The sequence below is a fragment of the Haliotis asinina genome, chromosome 10 (assembly GCF_037392515.1).
Source record: "Haliotis asinina isolate JCU_RB_2024 chromosome 10, JCU_Hal_asi_v2, whole genome shotgun sequence".
NCBI classification, from domain to species: Eukaryota; Metazoa; Mollusca; class Gastropoda; order Lepetellida; family Haliotidae; genus Haliotis; species Haliotis asinina.
In genome coordinates, this window is record NC_090289.1 from 22,894,920 (window position 1) to 22,920,710 (window position 25,791).

At 39.2% G+C, this 25,791-nt stretch overlaps 1 protein-coding gene across 2 annotated transcripts; it reads right to left on the reverse strand.

The window, feature by feature from the left end:
• Positions 1-1,999: 1,999 nt before the first annotated feature.
• Positions 2,000-25,551, reverse strand: LOC137298543 (uncharacterized). Of its 2 annotated transcripts, none has more exons than XM_067830841.1 (12): positions 25,057-25,551; positions 22,441-22,749; positions 21,293-21,338; positions 20,602-20,630; positions 18,212-18,280; positions 17,791-17,868; positions 15,703-15,786; positions 13,814-13,957; positions 13,435-13,518; positions 13,127-13,189; positions 7,936-7,997; positions 2,000-6,139 (listed from the first exon to the last, which is right to left on the reverse strand). In XM_067830841.1, the coding sequence occupies exons 1-12, from the start codon at positions 25,274-25,276 to the stop codon at positions 5,906-5,908; spliced, it is 1,422 nt and encodes a 473-aa protein (XP_067686942.1). In that variant the 5' UTR covers positions 25,277-25,551; the 3' UTR covers positions 2,000-5,905. The 2 variants fall into 2 exon arrangements, with proteins under 2 accessions (XP_067686942.1, XP_067686941.1); XM_067830840.1 differs by having other exon boundaries at positions 5,807-6,139; positions 15,703-15,801; positions 25,057-25,356.
• Positions 25,552-25,791: the final 240 nt, after the last annotated feature.

A 25,791-nucleotide genomic window follows, 5' to 3' on the forward strand; every position in this document is an offset into this window, starting at 1 on the left:
ACAGGGTCAATAATAATGCACTCACTTTCATCTACCAGAAGCCTGGCAGAAACAATATAACTCTCGTTCATCTCCCGAAGCCTGCCAGAAACATCATCACCCTCTTCCATCTCCTGGAAGATTGGCAGAAACATCATCTCTCTCTCTCTCTCTCTCGCCCCCCCCCCCCCCCCTCTCTCTCTCTCTCTCTCGCTCTCTCTCTCTCTTTTCCATCCTTCGAAAGCCTGGCAGAAACTTTATCTCCTGAAGCCTAACAGAAACATCATCACCCTCTTCCATCTCATGGAAACTTGGCAGTAACATCATCTCTCTCTTCCATCCCCCGAATGCCTGGCAGAAACTGTCATCGCCCTCCTAGATCTCCTGAAGCCCAGCAAAAACATCATAACCCTTTTCCATCTCATGGAAGCCCGACAGAAACATCATCCCCCTCTTCCATCTCCTGGAAGCACAGCAGAAACATATCACCTTCTTCCCTCTCCTGGAAGCCTGGCAGAAACATTATCAACCTTTCTATCTCCTGAAGCCTGGCAGAAATATCATCCCCCTCTTCCATCCCCTGGAAGTTCAGCAGAAACATATCACCTTCTTCCCTCTCCTGGAAGCCTGGCAGAAACATTATCAACCTTTCTATCTCCTGAAGCCTAACATAAACATCATCACTCTCTTTCATCTCCTGGAAGCCCGGCAGAAACATATCACCTTCCTCCATCTCTTGAAGTCTGGCAGAAACATCATCACCCTCTTCCATCTCCTGAAAGCCCGGCTGAAATATATCACCTTCTTCCAAATCCTGAACCCTGGCAGAAACATTATCACCCTTTTCTATTACCTGAAGCCTAACAGAAACATATCACCTTCCTCCTTCTCCTGAAGCCTGGCAGAAACATCATCACCTTCTTCCATCGCCTGGAGGCCCGACAGAAACATCATCCCCTCTTCCATCTCCTGGAAGCACAGCAGAAACATATCACCTTCTTCCTTCTCCTGGAAGCCTGGCAGAAACATTATCAACCTTTCTATCTCCTGAAGCCTGGCAGAAATATCATCCCCCTCTTCCATCTCCTGGAAGTTCAGCAGAAACATATCACCTTCTTCCCTCTCCTGGAAGCCTGGCAGAAACATTATCAACCTTTCTATCTCCTGAAGCCTAACATAAACATCATCACTCTCTTTCATCTCCTGGAAGCCCGGCAGAAACATATCACCTTCCTCCATCTCTTGAAGCCTGGCAGAAACATCATCACCCTCTTCCATCTCCTGAAAGCCCGGCAGAAATATATCACCTTCTTCCAAATCCTGAACCCTGGCAGAAACATTATCACCCTTTTCTATTACCTGAAGCCTAACAGAAACATATCACCTTCCTCCTTCTCCTGAAGCCTGGCAGAAACATCATCACCTTCTTCCATCGCCTGGAGGCCCAGCAGAAACATCATCACTCTCTTCGATCCCCTGAAAGACTAGCAGAAACTGTCATCACCCTCCTCCATCTCCTGGATGCCTGGCAGGAACATCATCACCCTCTTCCATTTCCCAAAGCCTGGCTGAAATATCATTACCCTCCTCCATCTCCTGAAGCCTAGTAGAAACATCATCATCCTCTTCTATCTCCTGGAAGCCTGGCAGGAACATTACCACGCTCTTCTATCTCATGAAGCCTGGCCGAAAAATCATCACCCTCTTCCATCTTCTGAATCCTGGCAGAAACACTAAATGAAAAGGGTAAATGTTCCTCTTCACCTGACTGGAACCTTTCTTATTCTGTGATGAACCTAGGTACTAAATATGAACAGAATCTAGTCAATGGTTCTTAAGATATTCCTATTCAAATGGATGGACGTATGGACTGACAGACGAATGGAGCCTAATACCATATGTCCCCTTTCTCACTAAACACATGGTAGGGGATAAAAATTCAGGTGGTACAATGACAATAACAAGAGAAGTTACACCTTCACTGGTCCTTTGTACTTCACACAAGCATAAAATGACAAGATTAATGTTGGAAAATTTAACAGAATACACCAAATCTTTATTGCAACAGATCTGAATGTCTGAACATAATTTTGTAAGCAAAACATTCCTGAAACCTAGGAGAACTATTAAGGTACATGTGTAGATGATGTATGTTGGTTTCAGCATTAATGCCCCAACAGATAAAGACAACAACATACGAGGACTGGTCAAAAGTTCTTAGCCTTGACTTTCTAGGCTGGTGACAACAACTAATCTTAGGAGTGTTGTTGGACAGTGTTCTTCATCAGCATTTCCAATTGTTTTACTCAGATATATCAACTAGTTCAAAGCAATAGTTCCTTGAAGCATACTGGGGTATACATACGAGTACAGCAGATTTGAGCTTGTCATTACTGACATAGCACTTTCCATGGGGGTGTTCCTCTAATTTTTTAAATAGGTGAAAGTCGCTTGGGGCCAGGTCAGGTGAATATGGAGGATGAGGAAGTTCTTTGGATCCACACTGATGTACTGCACACTGAATCAAGAGGTGTGAGACAAAGTACTGTCATGTAAAATCAGAACTCCAGCCCTCAACATCTGTCACGTTGTACTCGTATGTATGCCTCAGTACACACAATGATAAAAATTCACAGAAATAACTTATCAAACTAAACAATATAAACATCAACCTGCTACATAAAAATAGGCATATTCTGTGGTTGATTTAAATACTTCAGCGGGAAGATAAAACAAATCTTAATAAATATGGATAATGATATAAGGCAAGCTGCAAAAAGTGAAATATTAAACATTACAAGTGCAACTTCTGAAGACACAACACTTGATGCAGAGAAGAAATGTGGGAACCCTTTTACACATTGTTCAAGATGTGAATAATATACCTGAAACTAATGTACCCAGTGCAGCACATGCAAGTTTAGGCAACAAGTTCCTGAAAATGAAAAGGTCTCAGGGTCTCCTTTTGAAATACTTTCGGAACTGATTTGTTTTTCTGCAGAATATGATCATTTCAGAGACTAGATTTTAGTCAAAGACCCCACATGAGGTAATGTGAAATACAATGTAGTGTTACATCGTGTTTAAGGTTGTTGTACTTTTCTGACAACATGCAGTCACTGTCTATGACTGTGTGCACCAGCCCTCAATAGGGTTACACCGTGTTTAAGGTTTTTGTACTTTCCTGACAACATGCAGTCACTGTCTATGACTGTGTGCACCAGCCCTCAATAGGGTTACATTGTGTTTAAGGTTTTTGTACTTTCCTGACAACACGCAGTCACATGCTGACTGAATGCGCTAGCCCTCAGTTTTGCTAACCAGCTGATATACCAGTCAAACATGTATACCCCGGTCAGACATCATGATTTCAGGGGACCAGTCCTTGTTTCATCTTTTAAGACCGAGCACCAAGCAAAGCAACAACAAGCAACATCTTTCCATATCTTGTCAGGTCAGTGCCAAGGGATAGACCATCTCATATTCAGCTCTCTCTCCTGCTCTCTCTGAGCGGCATATCAAAACACTCAAAAGCATCTGCTGGCCATGTATGTAACTATCAGTGGTTTCAAGTTTTTATCTCTTTTTAGAACTCAGTCATCAGCAAGCCCTGATGTGAATTATCTTAAAATGCTTCAATAATTAAACAAATAAATGAAGAACATCAACAGAAAAATACCATCTACTGATTAAGATGGACAGTAGCTAGGGATGAGGTATCATGAATGTTTCAAACAGCAAATCCGTTGCTATGGTGAAACACTCAATAGAATTTAATTACATAAATATAAACTTAGAGAAACAAACAAATGTTCTTTTCTACTTACTTGACACCAGATATCAGACTTGCTTACCTGTTGTCTACAACTACAAGCCATTACCACAGTGTGTAATGTAACACTGCTCAGTTGGAAAGTACTGGAACTGGGGAAGTGATGCAATATAATGCACATGTATGCTATTTGTGACAGCTTTAAAAACCTGTTCTATGCACACATGCAGTCAGAGTTTTTCACATGGTATTCTTGTCAATTCTGATTAACTGCTCCACATCTGTTCATACTTGGATACACCATTGTCTATCACAATATGAGTGTAACAGTTCAAGGCATATTCCAAGGCAAAGGACTTAACTGACTGTAAGAGTCAAGTTTCCACTCGATGCACACTTGAGTTCATTGGCTTCATTGGCGCACCACCAGCAATGTCCATTCTGTGTGTCATATTGGCCAAGTAAACCCACATATATGTTTTTCAGCATTTGCTTCAACCAAAACAATCATGTCTGTTAAGAATAAATGATTGACACTCAAGATTTATTTTGTAATAACAACGGTTTTACCTCACTATGAGCATCAATATATTTGAGCACCTTGATTAAAAATTTTTACCGGTAAATGCCATTGCCCAGTTTACTGTACACATAATTTGCAAATTCTGCAACTGACCAAAATCTCCAAGGCAGTTTACAAACTGTCGATTTCAGTACATGATTTTTCTTGTGTTATTTGGGTCAGAAATGGCCTCTCCAACACCTTTGCAAATCCAGTTGTCAGGTTATCGTCAGTTCACTACACTTACTCAAGCTTAATTGCACATCCCCAAAACCACGACTCTCGAGAACTTGAGAACTGGTGTTAAACACTTTCCATCTCTGAACCATTCTCAAAAACAAAATCCTAAGGAAGTGGAGCTTCCATTCATCTTAACAAATGGTGTAGAAAAGCTTGACTACTTTACTCTCAATATCCTGAGAGTAGTTTCATGAGACACCTGTATTACATACTGTTCACTGACACCAAATTAATGTGATTACAATACCCCTGGCTTAATATTCATCATGGAAAACAAAATCCATACACAATAACACCAAGTGACTCCATGTTGTTTCTCAACAAACTTTCTCAACAAACTGCCTGAACTGAAATACAAAGCAGAAGATTGCATCGGCACATATTCAAATGAGATAGGTCACTAGTGAAGATTGTATAGGTTCCAAGTGCTTGGACATGAGTTACTGTTAAGCTTCAATTGTAAATGAATGTGTTATATATCCACCACAACTAGTTTTGCTGTACCAGATATGTTCCTTGTGAAGATGAGAAGAATTTTGTCAGCAGATTATCACATCAAAGACTATGTGCATGAAACTGTCCTTTGTTTGCATTGCAGACTTAATAATGAGAGAGTAAGTATGGTTTTAAGCTTCTTTTAGCAATATTCCAGCAATATCATGGCAGGGGACACCAGAAATGGACTTCACACATTGTATCCATGTTGGGAATCAAACCAAGGTCTTCAGCTTGTCCAGCAGATTCTGTAAACAAAACAATCATGCCTCATGTGGAAGTTGATATGATGCACTTACTGGTCTAGTGGCATATCTCACTGTTCATCATGCAGTTTCTTGAAGACGTCATCGTTTCCAGCCATGGGTTGTAAACCTGACAATATAATCTAAAATGTCCCCATATCAGCTATACATGCACCATGACCAACATTTGACTCTCCCATGTTTTTTTCACATGAAAAACGTGGTTTATATAATTCCATTAGTTTAGTTTCACTCCGACATCACTTTCTGCTCACAGTCAGATCATCTTGTAAATCAGGTGTTTGCTACAAGGGAGATAATCAACCCAAACCTTGCACATCGGCTTTTAGACATAGTATACATGTATTCAGCTGATCATCTGCTGATCTCCTAGACAGATATAAATGTCACACTGTTTCTGTTTTTTCCAGTATATGCACTCCATCATTCTTTCCTTGTCCAGCGGGATATTGACCTACAGTCTGTGTATGGCATCTATGTGGTTTGATGCCATATAGAATGGTATTACCTCCTTCAGCTTATAGTTTATTCATCTAGATGATACACTAAGCCAATACAAAGCTGGAACTGAAAGAGCAGACACAAAGGGGATTATACTGGTGAGGGGATCAGGGATTGGTTTCCATTTTGTAGACTTCCTTCTGGTCGAGGATGTTTGTCCTTAATGAATGGTTGTTTCACTTCAGTGTCGTCTTCATGTATGCAGTCTTCGCTGGAGACATCAGACACTTCAGTCTCCACTACTTCAGGATATGTGTGGAAACTGTCTGAATATGGCATATCCACCTGGAGATTGTGGAAGTTGTTTTCTGCTGGCAAGGCACCCTACAAAGAGAATGCATGTGTATTCAGCGTCATTTTCCTCGATACCAATGGAATCAAAATTTATGCTTCTCCAGCAGCATTCCAAGTGTATAGTACCAAATTCATGCATAAAAATGGTTTAAATGACCCATTTTAATAAATGAATAAACATTTAGCCCATCAGTATTATTTTATAATTGCCTGAAACAACTAGACCTCAACCATGTATCATTTTGAATTTAACAGATCAAAAATAACTGACCACACCAATATCATTTTTATTTTTTATAGATCATCTTTGATCTAAATCTTTTCAACTGCAGTATAACCCCGTCATGTGACCTTCAGATAACTTTTAACTGTTCAATGAAATCACTTCTGGTTCAGGAATATATACAATCCCAATACCAGAAAACTTTTCAACAGAAAGTAACAGTTTAATGAAGTCAAATAGAATTTGCATGTACTTCGAGTTTAAGCATGTGACTTTAATTTTCATGATCGACTATTTCTAGTTTGAAATGTCGGTACAAGCATTCCAATGTTCCAGTGACCTTGATTTACTATTAATTTACTGGAACTATAGCCGTTCAGGCATATACCAGAGTATGCTCTTCTATCATCAACACTTCTGAGTTGATGGGAAGATGGCAACTGCCTTTACAACTGACCTTCACTGTGACCTCGATCTTACCAGTGGATTAAAATAGCATCTGCCTGGTGATCTGCTGCTTGCTAGTTACATGGCAGGCTTACAACTATATTTTATAGCCAGACCTGTGGGCCAATACATTTTCAATGGGTATATATTTTACCATGTCACTAACTACAAGTGATATCTCGAAAATACTTTACAATTGTGGTAGCCTGACAACATCTGTATGTATAGTTCATGATTAATCAAACCGTTACTTCCACAGACCAGCCTACCCTTTTATCTAACACTAAACATGATTGGTCTAGAGGATGCTTTCAGTGACCAAGTTGTATTGTTAAATTTGCTGTTGCATATGTTTACTTTTCACAAGGACAGTTACAAATCCCCTGTGCTAATTGCATGAAGGACACGTAGAGACCAGTTTGCCAAGGATACTGACCATTCTGTCTTTGCCTGTTTGTCTCATTCAGATGGCAGCGACACTAAATACATCAACAGTGTCCACCAAGTAATGCTTTGTAAAATTTGTTTTTAAGTTTACCTCAGTACAAGTAATTCATTAATAACTTTATTTTAACATCTTATGTCAGTTTCCTGTTTTTGATACAGGGCTTATTACATGTTAACAGGGCCAGCAACATTTTTCAGCTATCAGCTCAGGGGGCTTCTTGGGTGTTTAGGAGTTTCATACACTGATCTTAAATGTGGATCAATAATGACCTTTTTTCGCTTGCAAACTATCTGTAAAAATAGGCATTTAAGTGAACATTTTAATTTGGCGAGACATGGACTTCAATATGACCTTGACATCTACATGAAATGTGTCCACAATATTTTTCATTAGAAATGTTGTTTAAAGTCTACTCACAACATTAATCTGATGTTAAGCCTACTCTGTGGCTGACATGTCCCAAGTAAATCTCTCACATGTTGAGGTGAACACACCTCTCTTAACATTGTGACCTTTATAATTACCTGCAGACTTTATATGAAATGTAATCAAATACAACATCCATATACACAGGACTTACAAACTATCAGCAGAAAAAGTCATTATAGACTACATGGACTATCAATCACTGGCCAGTCTGACTGTCTTGTCATTTGATAGCTATTTGTATTTAATTTACTCTGTAATGTTGTGTGTCCTGATACTCACTTGTTGTTCCACAATAGCACCTTGTGGACCCACGATGACATTTTTCGCATTTATGTTCAAAGCTGAAACATGAGTACACAGTTGCATATTAATGTCTGTATCCAGCAGGTGAAAGGAGTCCAGTGATTCTCACACTGCTCACATTGGCAGAACAGGCCAATGATGTTGATACAAAGCAAAGTTTTGCAAGTATTCATCCAATTGATCTCATGTGCCTCATTCAAAAATTAGACTCACTTAGAAACGTCTCCACTCAACTTGCTGGAGATCAGGAAACATGCATATTTCTACATTTGCTCAGAATAAGTTATGGAAAATCTAAAGAATACCTTACAACTGAGCATTACAAAATATGTGTCTCTCCTGAACTCCTTGTCAAGACTCAGAGCTCAGACTTACTTTGAAACTAATATATGTATAAAAATAACCCAAAGCTGCAAAAACATAATTTTCTGAAAACTAATTTTCATAATTTTTATAATTTTATGCTGCAATATTCCAGCTATAAGTGTGGCAGTCTGTAAATAATTTAGTTTGGACCAAACAATTCAGTGATCAACAGTATGAGCACTGATAAAAGCAATTGGGATGTGATGTTAACCAAGTCAGCAAGCCTGACCACCCGATGGGTTACTGAAGATAAATTCTCACCTGGATCTTCATGGGTGCCATACACAAGTGGTAATGCAATCAAATGATGAGTGTTCTAATGAAATATCTGATACAATACTGTCACTTCTACAATATGGTTGGAAATGTTGACAAGAACAACAACTTTGACTTCCGCATTCATATTCAAGTATCCATCTCTAGTATCAAGAAGGAAATAATTGAAATGTATGTACACAAATTATATATATATATTCAATACACAAATTTCAACAACATGTTTCATATCCAAGCAGGCAATGCAATATAGTAGAATATGGTAACAGAAAACTCAAATACATGTAGCTCTCATGTCAACTCTCATCTTCTAAATTACCCATGACATATTTAAAAAAAATATTTTTACAATTTATATCATTTCTGCTATGATACCTCTTCAAGGGACAAACTTTTGACAAAAACAATGATTCCAAATCAAAGTGTACACTTAGACATTGCCTGACATCCGAACAACACAGCTTTGATGTTGGAGTCGATGTCAAAGTTTACTTTAGACAGACTATCACAACCAAACAAGACCAGACATATAACACATGATTTTATGTCACTCCCTGAAATCAGATGTCAAAGATACCCCAATCAGACACTATAAAAACACTAAGCAAGGTTCAACATTTAATTTCAAATTCACATCAACAGACAATCTACAACAGAAATATGCCTGATGTGCAAGTTTGTTCATGGGTTCACTCATCATGCATTGATGCATTCGTTTTGGTTTATTTCCACATTGCTAAAAGTGAAAATCTGTATGAAACATTTCAATCAGTATGTTTTTGTTGAAAAGTTTTTGAAATAACAGATACATGTTTGTGAAGCACAACATTTCGCTCAGTAAGACACAAACAAAGTCAAAAACAAATACTGCACAATATCTGCTATAAGCTACCTCCACAATTTATTTTATTAGCTATGTTCTAAGATTTCTTGTTATTCCTTTTTCTTCAGTTCCACTGTTTACCAGTGACTTTCCAAAGACAAAGTCACACATTCCTGTGTACTAGAGAAGCACAGTAGGGATACACTGCTTTATTTACCATTTAAGAATGTTTTATAACATGCCGAAATAAGTAGAGAATATTACATGAAGGAAAGTGAGGTCAGATACCATAGGAAGGTAATGAGTTTCTTATCATTCATATGTGAGTGAGTGAGTGGCGGTCTATAAATAATCGAGTCTGGATCAGTCAATCCAGCCATCAACAGCATGAGCATTGATCTGCACAATTGGGAACCGATGACAAGTGTCAACAAAGTCAGCGAGCCTTTCCATTAGTTGCCTTATATGATAAGCACAGTCGCCTTTTGTGGCAACCATGGGTTGCTGAAGAGCTATTTTATCCCAGATCCCATGGGCAATAATTCATAAGTAATGAGACCAAGTGTGATATCACATTTATTACCCACATATGACCTGCACAAAACTGAAAAATAGCGTAGATTTGTAATTTTTATGCTTTCAAGCTGAAACCAGTTGCAGTTATGGGACAGTAACTTGACGTCTACAAGTCTATGTGATTAAGAGGGAGGTTATCTTCGTACTGTCTGGTCATGACTGCCAAATGCTGCATCACTACCATACTCAAGTGGCAATATCTGAGATAATGGTTTCCAAAAGCAGCCATCCAAGCCGCTGTGTTGCCCATGTGTATCATTACGAACTGATTAAGGCTGATGACTAAAACTGGATGACAGTCCATGGTGGCTTACTGTACAGGTCAGGTCACAGGCATGAGGATGGTAGATCTTGTTGATGCCCTAAAGTGAGTCCAAATGAGGATGGTGCTAAGTGATCTGAGATGAATTCTTGATCATGTTCCTGTCCTGCCATAGCTGATAAAAGCGTATGTTCTCTGTCCATTGTGGTATATGCAGTGGGTTAAATATAGTTACATTAATGTCCTCAGGCAACACATACAGTGTCTAACTGGACTAACGCTTTGTCTTTCACTCTTCAATGCCAGGGTTACACTATGTTCTCGGTGGACTCGGCAGCCCCATTTCATTGAAACATAGTGATACGTGGGATTTTGGCCATTTTTTCCCTCATAAGTCAAGTTTTGTTAAGTTTTTTCACAGTCTATCATGGTATCTATGATTGGACACTGGGAAAAGTAGGTTGCTGAATCAGGGCAGCTCAGAGGTGTCTAAGTAACAATTGATGCCATTACATTTCTTCCCCTGATGTCTGATTCTGATAGGTTCCTTCACGTTTCTCAGGGTTTGGTCAAGGTTTTAACACACTTTGTACATTCTGTCAAGACATTCTACAGAAATGTTGGATGGCGACTAGCTTTGGAACATGTTTGTGGCCACGGTATGAAAATAAGGCCTCCCAAGAATCTATGCCTCAGACCTTCCTCCATGGTCGTGTAAGTGTTGTAACAAGGTCAGGAGGTCTTGTTCAGTGATGCTAACCACAAAGTCTGAGTGTGGTTACATATGACTTGACGTGAGCGAGGGCCTGTACAGACACAAGTGTAGATAGAGTAGCAAAAGCAGGATAGAACACTCCTTTTCGAAGATCGCCAATGCAGGTTATTGATGAATGGCCACTAAGACTTAACATGTAATGATTGCCATGAAGTCGGGTTGAGACGGAGAAGGTTGGTTGAAAGGCTGTGTAGTACCCTCAGTATATGGATAAGCCTTCTGCTGATAAGGGTTTGCATAAGTTGAAGTGAGTGAGTGAGTGAGTGAGTTTAGTTTTACGTCGCACTTAGCAATATTCCAGCTATATGGCAACGGTCTGTAAATAATCGAGTCTGGACCAGACAATCCAGTGATCAACAACATGAGCATCGATCTGCGCAATGGGGAACCGATGACATGTGTCAACCAAGTCAGCTAGTCTGACCACCCGATCCCGTTAGTCGCCTCTTACGACAAGCATAGTCACCTTTTATGGCAAGCATGGGTTGCTGAAGGCCTATTCTACCCCGGGACCTTCACAGGTCGCATAAGTTGAAGACTGTGTGCTGACATTCAAGATCTGTAAAAATCGGCAGTAGTAAGTGCAGCAGCATTCGTGAATGTAGGAGATATGGGAACATCCTGGAGGGTTCTGTGGATGGATTTGTGAAACGACAGAATGTGCACGCAACCCAGGAGTACTGTGAGCAGGTAAGTTAGCAAATGTAAGTGCAGGCTGAGTTGTAGGAGATTGATGACTGGTTCGAGAAAGATGGATTGGTTTGAGAAGGCCATTGATGGGTTTGTGGAGCTAGAGGGAAACAGAGCAACCACATGCATAGAAGGGTTAGCCATGCTTCTCAGATGAGTGAGTGCTCACCAATGCAGCCTGGTGCACTGCTGAAAGGTTGAAAAACCCTGGCACCTGCAAAGGTCCCATGTAGGTAGTCGGGCAGGACACTAGATTCCCGAACCTAGATTCCTGTTGCAGCTGCTGTGAAGGGTTCTAGACCATAGTCCACCATGGTCTCGATAGTAGATGTCAGCATTGTTTTCCTCACAATGGTCTCAGGTACAAGAACCAGAGGTTGAGAGGAGAGGTCGTCTACTTCATCAGGGGGCATCAAGACCTTTGAGAAAGCTGAAGCTCTTCTGATGCAGCTGAAGACTTTGACAATGATTTCGATGATGATTTTGATGGCGACTTTTTTGGGAGGTCTTCTTCAATTTAGTTTTGCATACCAGTACCATGCATAATAAGAAAAAACATTACAATTGCCATTGGATTAAGAATCAGTCTACAGCAAAATGTTTTATTTTGGCCTGCACATAAATGAGTATTAAGTCACTGAAGGGACCTGAGGTGCCAGCCCAACGTCTGGGTGGTGCATGAAGGAGAGAGTGACAATATATGCCACCAGTCACATGTGACACATGGCAAGGAGGCAAAGGGTCCATGCTTATGTGAGTTTTTGACTGTCTGAGTTATCTCGGGTTGCAAGGAAGACACTGAAAGAGTAGCTAAGAGTGGTTCAGGATGCAGAAACATTAGAATATCTACAACTGTGGAACTGGCATTATTATCAGAGTGAGTGAGTTTGGTTTTACGCCTCTTTTAGCAATATTCCAGCAATATCACGGCGGGGGACACCAGAAAATGGGCCTCACATATTGTACCCATGTGGGGAATCGACCCCGGGTCTTCGGCGTGACGAGCGAACGCTTTAACCACTAGGCTACCCCACCGCCCCTTATTATCAGAGGATATACATGGCTATATAGAGGATATTTTGTTAACGTTGTCAAATAACATGTGTATTTCATCGAGTGGTCTGACAAAGCTTTTTCAGACCATGTTTTTGTTTAGCTTTCAGTGTTTTCTTGCCTTTTCAAAAGTATCATCTTTTAGAATGTTTATGCCAGTTTCTTTCTTTTTCATATACCGGTCCAATGATGAAATGTATGATCTGAGGGTTGAGGGCTCATGTTGTCATCACAACAGCAAGCATACCAGGCAGAACATGCCCTTTGCGGCAACCCAAATCCAGACATACAGGCAATAATGTGAGCTAAAGATACACAAATCCTAAAAAGGAAATATCAATCTTACCTCCATGTTGAATTGGAGCTTCACCCAATGCTTTCAATCTTTCTCGCATACGATTCTCTGACACTGCAAAAATAAGATATTTTTAACCATTACCCACCAGTCAGGTCACCATTTGTCATTCGCTTATCAACATGTGGATATAAAATATCTACAATGATCTTCCGGTTGTCTTGATGCTTCACTAGGTGGAATTGAGTTACCTACAGTAAGGGCCTCTCAAGTAAACAAACATTTTACAGACTACAACTTTTGATTATCTAGACCTCTGGCCACTTGTCACATTTGTAAAGCAATCAGTTTACAATTACCTGTCAATTCAGTATCTCTCATCACAGACTCCCCAGCAGATGTACCTACTGCCAGTCTGTCTCTACTTCTATCTAAAGTAGACTCTGAAAGAAGGAACAGTCAGTGGGTTAGGGATCTGTGTAAGTCAGTTGCCATAGTTAAAAACATAGCTAACATAACAGTATTGAGTTGATATCATGACATTGCAAGCACAAGGATATCCATTAATCCACATACATTACGCTTGCAGCAACGTGACCATGAAACTGGAACCAGGGTAGGAGACGAAAAAGCAGAAATTTGCATGGAGCAATTAAGGCTGGACATAATATACTGTGAAACCTATCTACGAAGCATGCCCAATATTTCACACGTGTGGTGGGATATAATCATGTTTACCTTCCACAATTGGTTTCCTTTCAGATTGACCTTCATCTGATTGACCTCTCTCAGATTGACCTTCATCTGATTGACTTCCCTCAGATGGACCTTCTGCAGTTTGACCACTTGTATGTTGGCCATCATCAGGATGACTGTTTTCATCTGAAAGGAAACAATGAACCTAACTGTTGACAACATTATTCACTAGCCATCTTCTGCCATTGAAAATCTAAAATGGAACAGAATATTAGTGAGTGAGTTTAGTTTTACCCTGCACTCAGCAGTATTCCAGCTATATTGCAGCAGACTGTAAATAATCAAGTCTGGACCAGAAAATCCAGTGATCACCAGTGTAAGCATCGATCTACATGAATGAGATATGACGACATGGGTCAACCAAGTCAGTGAGTCTGACAATCCAATCCCATTAGTCGCCTCTTATGACAAGCATGGACTACGGAAGATCAATTCTAACCCAGGTGAACAGAATATTCAATCTGTACAACATACGCCTCAGACCCGAATTATGCAGAATTCTGTTGACTAGGAAATAGGTAGCCAGGCATGTATTCATCACACAGATGATATCCTTATCTAAATGTCAGCTTGCTGACATGGTTATCCTCTTTAGTCATCTGGACAAGGCATCCAAGTTGAGATCAGAAATGTCCATGATTCAAATCCCAGCATAAATGTATTAGTGGCTACACCCCTCAGGTAATCTGACAAAGGTTCTTATTTGGCATTTCTCATTTCTGGGGTAATTACTCAAGGACATCATGAAAATAATTGTCACAGGTGGTATCTCTGCTATTCAAATTTATGGACACAACTGAATTATAAGAAGAAGATAAAGTTATCAACATCTCCTGCAATGGCAAAATATTCTTCATGAATATGGCTATGAGTTATGATAACGTCAATTGGTTTGGTGTGTATATATAAGTTCTGCTCCAGGAAGGGGCACTCCAGGAAATGCCAAACATATGGTAAACAGCTAAAGGCACCAAGTTCTGTTGAAAGATATCAAATGGTTTTTGAGTTGTGCATGGGAAACAGAGCCCATCCCTTCCTTTTGAAACCACATCCAAATGATTTCCATGGAAACAAAATATAACAAAAATCTGCTAATAGCGAAAGGCAAGACTTTGGGGTCTGCCTCTAATATCTGCCAATTTTTGCTGAAAGAAATTGAGAAGTTTTCGAGTTTGGCTCAGGAAACAAAGCCCATCCCTCCCATTTTGAGACTAAGTCTGAAATGTTTCAATGGAAACCCAGAAAATGACATATGACAAAAGTCTACAAATAGCAAAAGGCACCACTTTGGGGTCTGCCACACATATCTGCCAAGTTTTGCTGACAGATATTAAGACATTTTCAAGTTGTGCCCCGGAAACGAAACACACCTCTCACTTTTGAGACTAAGTCCAAAATGTTTAATGGAAACCGAGAAGATAGTAAGTCACAAAATCCTGTAATAGCAAAAGGCACCACTTTACGTTCTGATTGATATATTGAAAACGATTTGCAGAAAAATATTTAATGGTTTTTGAGTTATGCTCCAGAAATGAAGCCCACTCCTTCCATTAGACTAAGACCAAAACATTCCATGGAAAAACAAAAAAACAAAAATGCCAAAAATCTGTAAAGAGCAAAAAATAGCAGAATCATAGGTTCAGTTTATTATATCTTCCAATTTTGGTCTAAAAATATTGAACTTGTTTTGAGTTACATTCCAGAAACAAAATGATGAAGGGCGGGCGGACAGATGGATTGACGAGGCATTGAATTTATCCCCTTGCACTACATGCTGGGGGGATAAAAATGGATGATGCTGACTAGAATCATACTGTTGTAGTTACAGGAGGTTACAGGCTCATGGCACTCAGAACTGCTGTGTTACATACCTGGAGGTGCAGTTGGACATGCAGGCTTTTTCCAATCAATTAGTGAAGAAGAACAGTCTGTTGTGTCAGTCTTCTCTTGACAACCTGCAACATTCAAAACTAAGGTAAACCCTTGATGTCTGCTCCACACTGTATGAAATGATTTTTCTTTTCACCCAAAGCATTAAGCATGTAAGGATATATAAAAATATCAATGCATAAAAATGTTGCTTGCATTATATCAATAGAACACTGGCACTCTTAAAATAATCACAAGTTTCAAGAGTCACAGTTGGTTGTAAATACAGCAAATATTACCCATGACAAACCTTACTTTTAAAAGCAGAACTTAAGTCTTACCATATCTTCATCTGAAAGGATTATGACAACTTCAGATTAGAGTTATCAAATAATTGATTTCATACTCCATTAGTAGCTCTGTTGCATCACTGTAATATATTCTCTGTTATAGTTCACACTAATACATGGAAATCATCATATCCATGAAAAAAGTCTGCTTCAAAACGTCACAAAAACCAAAGTATATCTTGCCTTCCAAAGCAACTGCATACATGCAAAGTGAAAGGTACTTCTTTCAACCATCAACTATCAGCCATTGTACAAATACCCTACCCCTATGATATCAACATCAGTATATACAGGAGTAAATAATGTATTCTGACAAGTAATACTCTGTCAACAATCTATTGGAATAGAGAACAATTAATCTTCATTCGAAAAATTGTTAAACTAACATTCCCCTGATAGTGATGACATTATTCCTCTGATACTGGTGACTTTGCCTATTTGATTGTTATGACTTTATTCCTCTGATAGTGATGACATTATTCCTCTGATAAAGAAAAATATTATACTCCAGAAACAAATCCACCATTTGACTAAGACCAAAACATTCCATGGAAAAACAAAAAAAATAAAAATGCCCCAAATCTATAAATAGCAAAAGGCACAACTATAGGTTGTGATTACTGTATCTATCAATTTTGGTCTAAAAATATTGAACGGTTTTTGAGTCATGCTCCAGGGACAAAATGATTACGAATGGTTTGGATGGACAGACGGACAGACAGACGGACGGACGGACGAGGCGTCGACTATATCCCCCACATTACATGCCAGGGGGACAACACTCTAATTGCAGGGAACATTACTAGAAGATGGCATATGATTACTTCCTGCACTAATATTGTCATGATACAGGAAGTGACTGTTATGATGTCATTAACTGTCCATTCACCCGATGAAGGGATCTGGAATGACCTTGGAACTTTGTGTGTAAAAGACGGTATATCCATAAAAGATCTTGGTCATATCCTAAAACAGCTTACATATCTTTGAAAGGACAGGTTTGATGAATAATTGTAGTTTCACAAAACTATTATAAAACTGACCATTTTACTTGATTTTAGATTATCAAATGATAAGATCCCTTGTGGTTGCATTTTTGATGTGCATATAATTATAGAATATTTCATTTATAAACTACATACAAAAGTATTGATTCAAATGTGACCCAACCAGAATGTAAGTAGCTAACAATGACTGTTCACCATCAACAGTACTAATACATAGGGCTAAGTACTCCATGCTTACATCGGTAACCACACCCATGAACAGCAGACACACTTTGGTTAGCGAAAAAGTAAGTTGTTCCTTAAAACAGATAGGAATGGTACTTGTAAATATGATTGCAACAAGTATTCACAGTAATAATTAATATATCTGCCATGAAATCTCTGAACTGTTCTCTGTGTTTTCGACATTTAGAACACTCAGTTCAAACACTGAAGTGGCAAAGGCTGAAGCAAATCAGATTATATTACTGACACAAATCCAAGGCAGGAAAGTTGCAAGTGAAGCAGGATGTGTATGTTTACTGAAACTCACAGGCATGGGCATCATTATGACAAACATGGAAACATACTTGGGTCAAAACAGGATTCAAACCCACTGACAACGCGTATTGTAGTGCCTTACACAACTGGGCTACACATGATAATACTGACATACATGTGTAGAATTTTGGATAAACAAAAGTTCATGAGCATTTTATAAATCAACTGTATCTATTCAATTCCAAATACTTACATGGAAAACTTCTGCCTGATGAGCTCCAGTTCTTTATTATTTGTTGCCTTCTACTCCATATGCAATAACAGATTATAGCTGAAATGTGAACAGTGGCTTGGATTCACTGTCATGGTGGTGGCCATAAATGATGGTGGCACACAGTTCAATACATACTTTGTCTTATGAACAGTCTGCCCCTTATCTTATAAGTCACAGAGCTTTTAAGAAAATAAAAAATAATTTTAAAAAATAATAAAAACACTAGCAATAATGGTCACAATATGAAGTGAATAGACAGAGTGAATTACATGTGGAATTACAGAAAAGTGTTACTTTAGAGAACAATACACAAATTAAACTCAAACAAAGCTGCTTCACCCATTCTTTATACTAGATCATAATCTATGATGTTATTAACTGCTTACTTTCCGTCACTTACCAAGTACTATGATGACAGCAGCAGAGCCAATGGCTGTCCCGATGATGGCACCAGTATTAGGGGAAACACCTAGTGTGAGAAAAAAATACATTACTTCATAGATCCACCCAAAATGGTTAATGCACCAGTAACAAGTAGCACACAAGTACAAATAAAACCTTTAAACATGTTAAACAGCACTCCCAAGCAAAGAATGGAAATAAACATCAGATAGATTAAAGGTCAGGAAGTTAGTTTATAAGCAATAGTCACCTAACACTTTAAAGGGGCACTGATGCGGAGCAATTTCCGTGGACTGGTGTAAACTTTTGTTATTGTTTTTCTCCCGTGAGTACCCGGATGATATCCCAGAATTCGTGACTGGTTCGTGACCTCTGCTGCGCAGTCCGTAAGCGCAATTGATAGTTTAATTATAGACAGATCAACTTAGGTGAAGTCATTTTTACTTCATAACAAATGTATTATGAAAACAAATGAAACACTTTGAAGGTTAATCATCTGCCAGTGGTAGAAATGGTAAAAAACTATTAGGACGGAAAAATATCGAAGTCAATGTACGTCTCTATATTTTGTCTCATAACCCTAATTAGTTTATTGTCATATTTGTATGATTCTGAAAATTAATAAAAGAACACACGATCTGCTTATACTCATAGTAAATTTCTAACATAACAGCAACGTTTATACATTGTATAGATTGCCAATGTGGATCCTATTTCACACACATACGCGATCTAGTGTGTGTTTTCTGTCATATAGATTCTGCTGAATGCTACAACAAATAAATTAAAACAAAATGCAAATAATGAATGTAAAACAGACTAATTTTATAGCAACAATGTCAGGCTACTACCTTGTTCAGGAATGTATCCATCAATATCCACGTAAAAGAAATCGTATTCCATTCATTTGCAGCTGGTAAATAATCCTGCTCTATGTCGCGTGTCTTACAACTGTCTAGTTTGCGAAAAAGTAACACATCGTTTCACGTCTTTCGTTGGTGAAAACCAGATAAATCTCTCATTGGTCTCCCAAGATAGCACACCTGGCAAACTAACTGTATGATATCCACTATTCTAAGTAATTTAGTTAACCAATAATGAGCAATCAATCAATCAACGCAAGGGTGGTTAATTCTTTGAAGGGAGGATGTTGTTTTTGCACTCACTCTTTACGACAGGGTGTAGTCATCTACACACACTGCCTTTTGACAAATCCGCCAGAAGATAAAAGTAATTAATCAATCAGTGTGTTATCGGTTAATCCTTTGATCGATGTTTGTTTTTGTAACTCAGCTGATAAACCCTCTTGCATCACTTACATGCACATATTACATAACATACAATACATTTGCCATTACAGACCTTAATTTATAATGTTGAGTATTTACCCCAGACAGGAGAAATGCCAAATGGGAACCTTTGTTGAGTAACCGAAGTGGTGTTACTACTAATTATACCTGTTATAAATTCATTAATTGACCATCCAGAGAAATGATGACAAATAACACGTGCAGGTGTACACCATCAAACGCGAGTTACAGCAAGGAAGATGTAATCTCTGTGTCGCATGCAGCCTGAAAACACTTATGGGCCGAAACTGTTTTGAGGATACCAACGGAATTTCGTTACATAAGGAATACACACAGGCATTTGCTGTGTACTTGGGTAAATAGGTGAAATAAGGGGTTTTTTACGTAAGAAAATTTTCAGATTTCTCTACCAAAGGCAAAGTCATCGCTTTTTGTTTACGAATTCAAATAAATCAACTGTGTGTTTTTATTATCATAAATAATAAACCATTGTAGCTACCATAGCTACCAAAATTTACGTATGATATTTGCTATCACAGCTGAACCAACACTCAAAACTACCTATATATATAAAGCTTTGCAATCTTCCGTACTGAAACAAATGGCTTGCTACGTGCCTGTAGACATCATATTTTCATGTAACATGATTAAATATCGAGGTTAAAAACACAGAAATAGGATCAAATTGGATCAGTAACTATACCATCCAAGCATCCGAAAAGAACTACACTGCTGGGATATTTGGTTACGATCAGACAAGGAATACCATGGATATTTTTGAACAAATGGCATATGATGGGCATCCGGCCTCCTGATTGTTTAGGTGAAGAAATTCTGCTAATATGGACAGGAGCCCAGTTCCTTTGTCCGTCACGGTCGAAGGAGCGGGCGCTGACCAATTTGCGGTTTGGTTTCGTAATTCGACCGTTGGCGAGAAACATTATTCGCTCCGCATCAGTGCCCCTTTAAGCTCCAGCTTTAGACATAGAAACTGAAGGTAAAGTGTACGTAAGCTCTAATGACAATATGATAAGTGTGCGAGGTTCTCTTCAATCCAAGAATCCCAGAGGTACTCTACCTGCAGGTTCAGATGTTGTGGTGGGTTCTCTGCAATAAACAGCAACCCCTATGTCAGCCATTACATAAGATAAGATAATATCAAAATTTATGAGTCACATGATATACATTATTAAAAAAGTGTGTCACAGACAAAAACAGTTAAAGTGTACACCATCCTGCCATATGGCTTATATATCATAGATAGGTATCGCAGATAAAATCGTAGATAACAGTAAAACACATGTATGCATGTTCCCTACTGAAGTATTGTGTATGTTCTAACTCTACAACACTGGCATCATGGCAGCCCATGCCAAATCCTGCCTGCATGCACTTTTTTATTGCCCTTGGGTAAAAAGATTGCTTCCAAGTCTCTGTGTTACACTGCACCTGTTTGAAGTTCAGTGCATTATGTTTCTTAGTTCTGGTAGTGTTGGGGATCCGAGTTTGATCTTTTGGTATTGCCACTAGCCCATTCACTATCTTGTAAAGGAATATAAGCCTGTTCCTTGTGTTGTTCTTTAAGTTCTTTGACACTAGGGTCAGAAAAGAAGTTACAAATCAACCTCACTTTTCCAAAGAGGTCCTCCTTAATTCAAGATGAACATGGCGGCATTGTATGTATGATTCAACAACAGAGTGGTCAGTTCAGATGCTTTATTAGATTCTTTTCTGTTAAGGAACTAGGCCACCAGGTGGAGCTGCCTTACCTTATTTGGCTTGTGGTCGTTGCAGGAACTGCCACACAACTGTAATCTGGAACACACAATCAGCAAAGCTCAAGAGGAAAGTTTAAAGAGTTATACAATATGCATTTACAGCCCACCCGAGCCTAACTCAGAAGTCACTAACACTGTAGCTCATCTTGGCCAACCATAACAGAGAGCTCCTGGCGCTAAGACTACTGTAACGTCTATACCGGACTAACAATAGTGGCAGCAGAAAGCTCCTGGTTCCTGGACATCACGTCAACGGCCAGCAGCCATTCATTATTACTGTATTATACACAAACAGGTCATGAATTGAAAGCACATGTTTCACCCACATTTAAAAGCAATACAATTTAATGTAATGTAACAGAACTTAATTCAATAATAATTATTAATAAACTAGTGTCTTCAAAATTTCAGTTTTATCTTTCCTGCTATGATGGAGTAACAAGTGTTTGCCACTATTATGGCAATGTCCCTGCCCCCTCTTCCCCCCACTGAAGAAGAATGAAATATTTATAACATATTTACTGCTTTTGGTTTTTTGGTCACATACAAGATTCCTCAAATGACTTGTCTGCGTAATCACCCCATGCAGGCTGTCAACATGACTGAAGACATTGGGCAAAATGTTTTATGAGATATCATGTCTACATAACTTTAAAAAATGGTCAAAGTGTTGTGGTGACCTTGAAGATATGGTCAAGGTACAACAGTTCATGTGATATTGCGTTAACATGAGTTTGAAAAGTGGACAAAGTGTCATAGTGACCTTGAAAATAAGGCCAAGGTAACTAAATTCGACTAGGGTCTGTGCAATCCCCCGTTGTAGTCTGTCAATAAATTTGAAGATAATGGGTACTACAGTCAATGAGATATTGCACTAACAAAAATCGGGACGTCCATATGTACGGAAGCTGCTGAATATATACTTCCCAGTTCCGCATTGTGGCAGGGTACAATACGTTTTTCTGCAGGAAAGAAACAAATCTAAAACAACTGAGCATTTTATGGTGTTATTACAAAGCAAAGAAATCAATATTTGTAACAATATATTTTGTCACATTAAGTATTATTCACAATATGTCTTTTGAAAAGAAACTCTTTCATCATTTCAATGATTTGGTATTGTTAAAGCATGTACTCACTGGCAGAAAGCTGCTGTCCATCTGCACAGGGGCTATACTGACAGTCACAGATGCTGTCATATTCAAAACAATCACAATCCATAGCTTTGTTGGGCACGTAGCCCATCTGGTGGTCACATGAACACTTGTAGTCCTGCTGGCTGGATGAAGGCTCACATTGAAACTTTCCTTCAGCACATGGCTTTTTCTTGTAATCACAGTTTGGCTGTGTGTACTCAAAGGACATCTTGCCATGTTGTTGATAGAACATATCTGAGCATGAGACACAGGACACAGTCTCCCTCTCCATGTCTATGTGGGCATGTGTACCTACAACATACAATACTGTACCAATACAGTCTCCCTCTCCATGTCTATGTGTGCATGTGTACCTACAACATACAAAACTGTCTGATACAGTCTCCCTCTCCATGTCTATGTGGGCATGTGTACCTACAACATACAATACTGTCTGATACAGTCTCCCTCTCCATGTCTATGTGGGCATGTGTACCTACAACATAAAAAACTGTCTGATACAGTCTCCCTCTCCATGTCTATGTGTGCATGTGTACCTACAACATACAATACTGTACCAATACAGTCTCCCTCTCCATGTCTATGTGGGCATGTGTACCTATAACATACAATACTCTACCAATACAGTCTCCCTCTCCATGTCTGTGTGGGCATGTGTACCTACAACATACAATACTCTACCAACACAGTCTCCCTCTCCATGTCTATGTGTGCATGTGTACCTACAACATACAAAACTGTCTGATACAGTCTCCCTCTCCATGTCTATGTGGGCATGTGTACCTACAACATACAATACTGTACCAATACAGTCTCCCTCTCCATGTCTATGTGGGCATGTGTACCTACAACATACAAAACTGTCTGATACAGTCTCCCTCTCCATGTCTATGTGGGCATGTGTACCTACAACATACAAAACTGTCTGATACAGTCTCCCTCTCCATGTCAATGTGTGCATGTGTACCTACAACATAAAAAACTGTCTGATACAGTCTCCCTCTCCATGTCTATGTGTGCATGTGTACCTACAACATACAATACTGTACCAATACAGTCTCCCTCTCCATGTCTATGTGGGCATGTGTACCTATAACATACAATACTCTACCAATACAGTCTCCCTCTCCATGTCTGTGTGGGCATGTGTACCTACAACATACAATACTCTACCAACACAGTCTCCCTCTCCATGTCTATGTGGGCATGTGTACCTACAACATACAAAACTGTCTGATACAGTCTCCCTCTCCATGTCTATGTGGGCATGTGTACCTACAACATACAATACTCTACCAACACAGTCTCCCTCTCCATGTCTATGTGGGCATGTGTACCAACAACATACAAAACTGTCTGATACAGTCTGCCTCTCCATATCTTTGTGGGCATGTGTACCTACAACATACATTACTGTACCAATACAGTCTCCTTCTCAGACCCGTGAAGGTCCCGGGGTAGAATAGGCCTTCAGCAAACCATGCTTGCCATAAAAGGCGACTCAGCTTGTCGCAAGAGGCGACTAACGGGATCAGCTGGTCGGGCTCGCTGACTTGGTTGACACATGTCATCGGTTCCCAATTGCGCAGATCGATGCTCATGTTGTTGATCACTGGATTGTCTGGTCCAGACTCGATTATTTACAGACCGCTGCCATATAGCTGGAATATTGCTGAGTGCGGCGTAAAACTAAACTCACTCACTCACTCACTCCTTCTCAACGTCTACCTAAAATATACAACACTGTACCAATACAGTCTCCTTCTCCATGTCTATGTGGACATGTGTACCTACAACATACAATACTGTCTGATACAGTCTCCCTCTCCATGTCTGTGGGGGTATGTGTGCCTACACCATACAATACTGTACCAATACAGTCTCCTTCTCCACGTCTTTGTGGACATACATACATACATACATACATACATACATACATACATACATACATACATACATACATACATACATACATACATACATACATACATACATACATACATACATACATAGAATACTGCATTGTACTGATACAATCTCCATCTCTGTATATCTCCACATATCCTTAACTTGTGGATGAAACTGCTGATGTGACGTTAAATATTAACTCACTCACTAACTGGTTAATACTTTGGTGATCTACAGAATCATGGTATGTATACCCTTAAAACATAGACACCTCCAAACTCCCCATCCTCATACACCCACAAAAAATGTGTTTAATTAACGCAACACTGATACAGACTGACATGTACATATGTCATGAGTTAGCAAATGAAAATTCAGCAAGATCTGTCATCTGCTTGTGACAGGCAACATATAAATTGGAGGTCATGTGATCACAACACTCCCTCACAGTGTGGAGCGATAAGTATGGCTCATCAAAAACCAATATAAAATCCCCGGATGATGAGATCGAGTTGGAATAGTTGCACCGATGACATCAATGCTACTTTTGTTGAAAAATAGTTGTTTGAAATAGATGAATATATTCATTATCACCCAATGTTAGTACAATACAAACTTTAAATTACATTAAAGATAAAAATTATGTCCTTGTCTTACATCTTACCCCTAATTTCTCCCTTCATTAATTACCTGGTCCACATTTTGAAGCAACAGCACACGCTGAGAATAACTTGTCCTCGCTTGCGTCATACTGGCAGTGGAATCTTCTTGCTGGGGATTCCTGTTTACATCTTTCGTCATATTCCTTCCATTTGTCTAATATAGGGCTGGGACAGGAGGTCAGGCTCAGTTTCATGGCTGACATAGTCACAGTATGGACCAAACAATATACAAGAAGCCTTATCATCATAGTTTGGCTGTTAGAAATCAACTAGACCTATATGGATGTAGGTTTGTTTGTGTCTATAAGACTATGGTATAACAGTTTTATACACCACTTATTTAGCTTTGGCTCTCTGATATGAATCATACATAATGTTTACACCATACACTTCATACCATTTGATCATACTTCAGTACAAAACGATAAAATGCCAAAATATGTTCCGGTTATTAACACATTTAAATAGAATCGAGAATCGAGAACGGGGAATCCCCCAATTTTAAACTGGTTTCCGTTGTTTCCTGCGCCGAACCAGAACAACGACACCAAGCGGAACCAGTTTCTCTGTCGTCCCCCATCTACAATTGAGTTTCCAGTTAAGCTGTATTTTGAAACTCTTAAAGGGGAACTGATGCGGAGCAATTTCCGTGGACTGGTGTAAACTTTTGTTATTGTTTTTCTCCCGTGAGTACCCGGATGATATCCCAGAATTCGTGACTGGTTCGTGACCTCTGCTGCGCAGTCCGTAAGCGCAATTGATA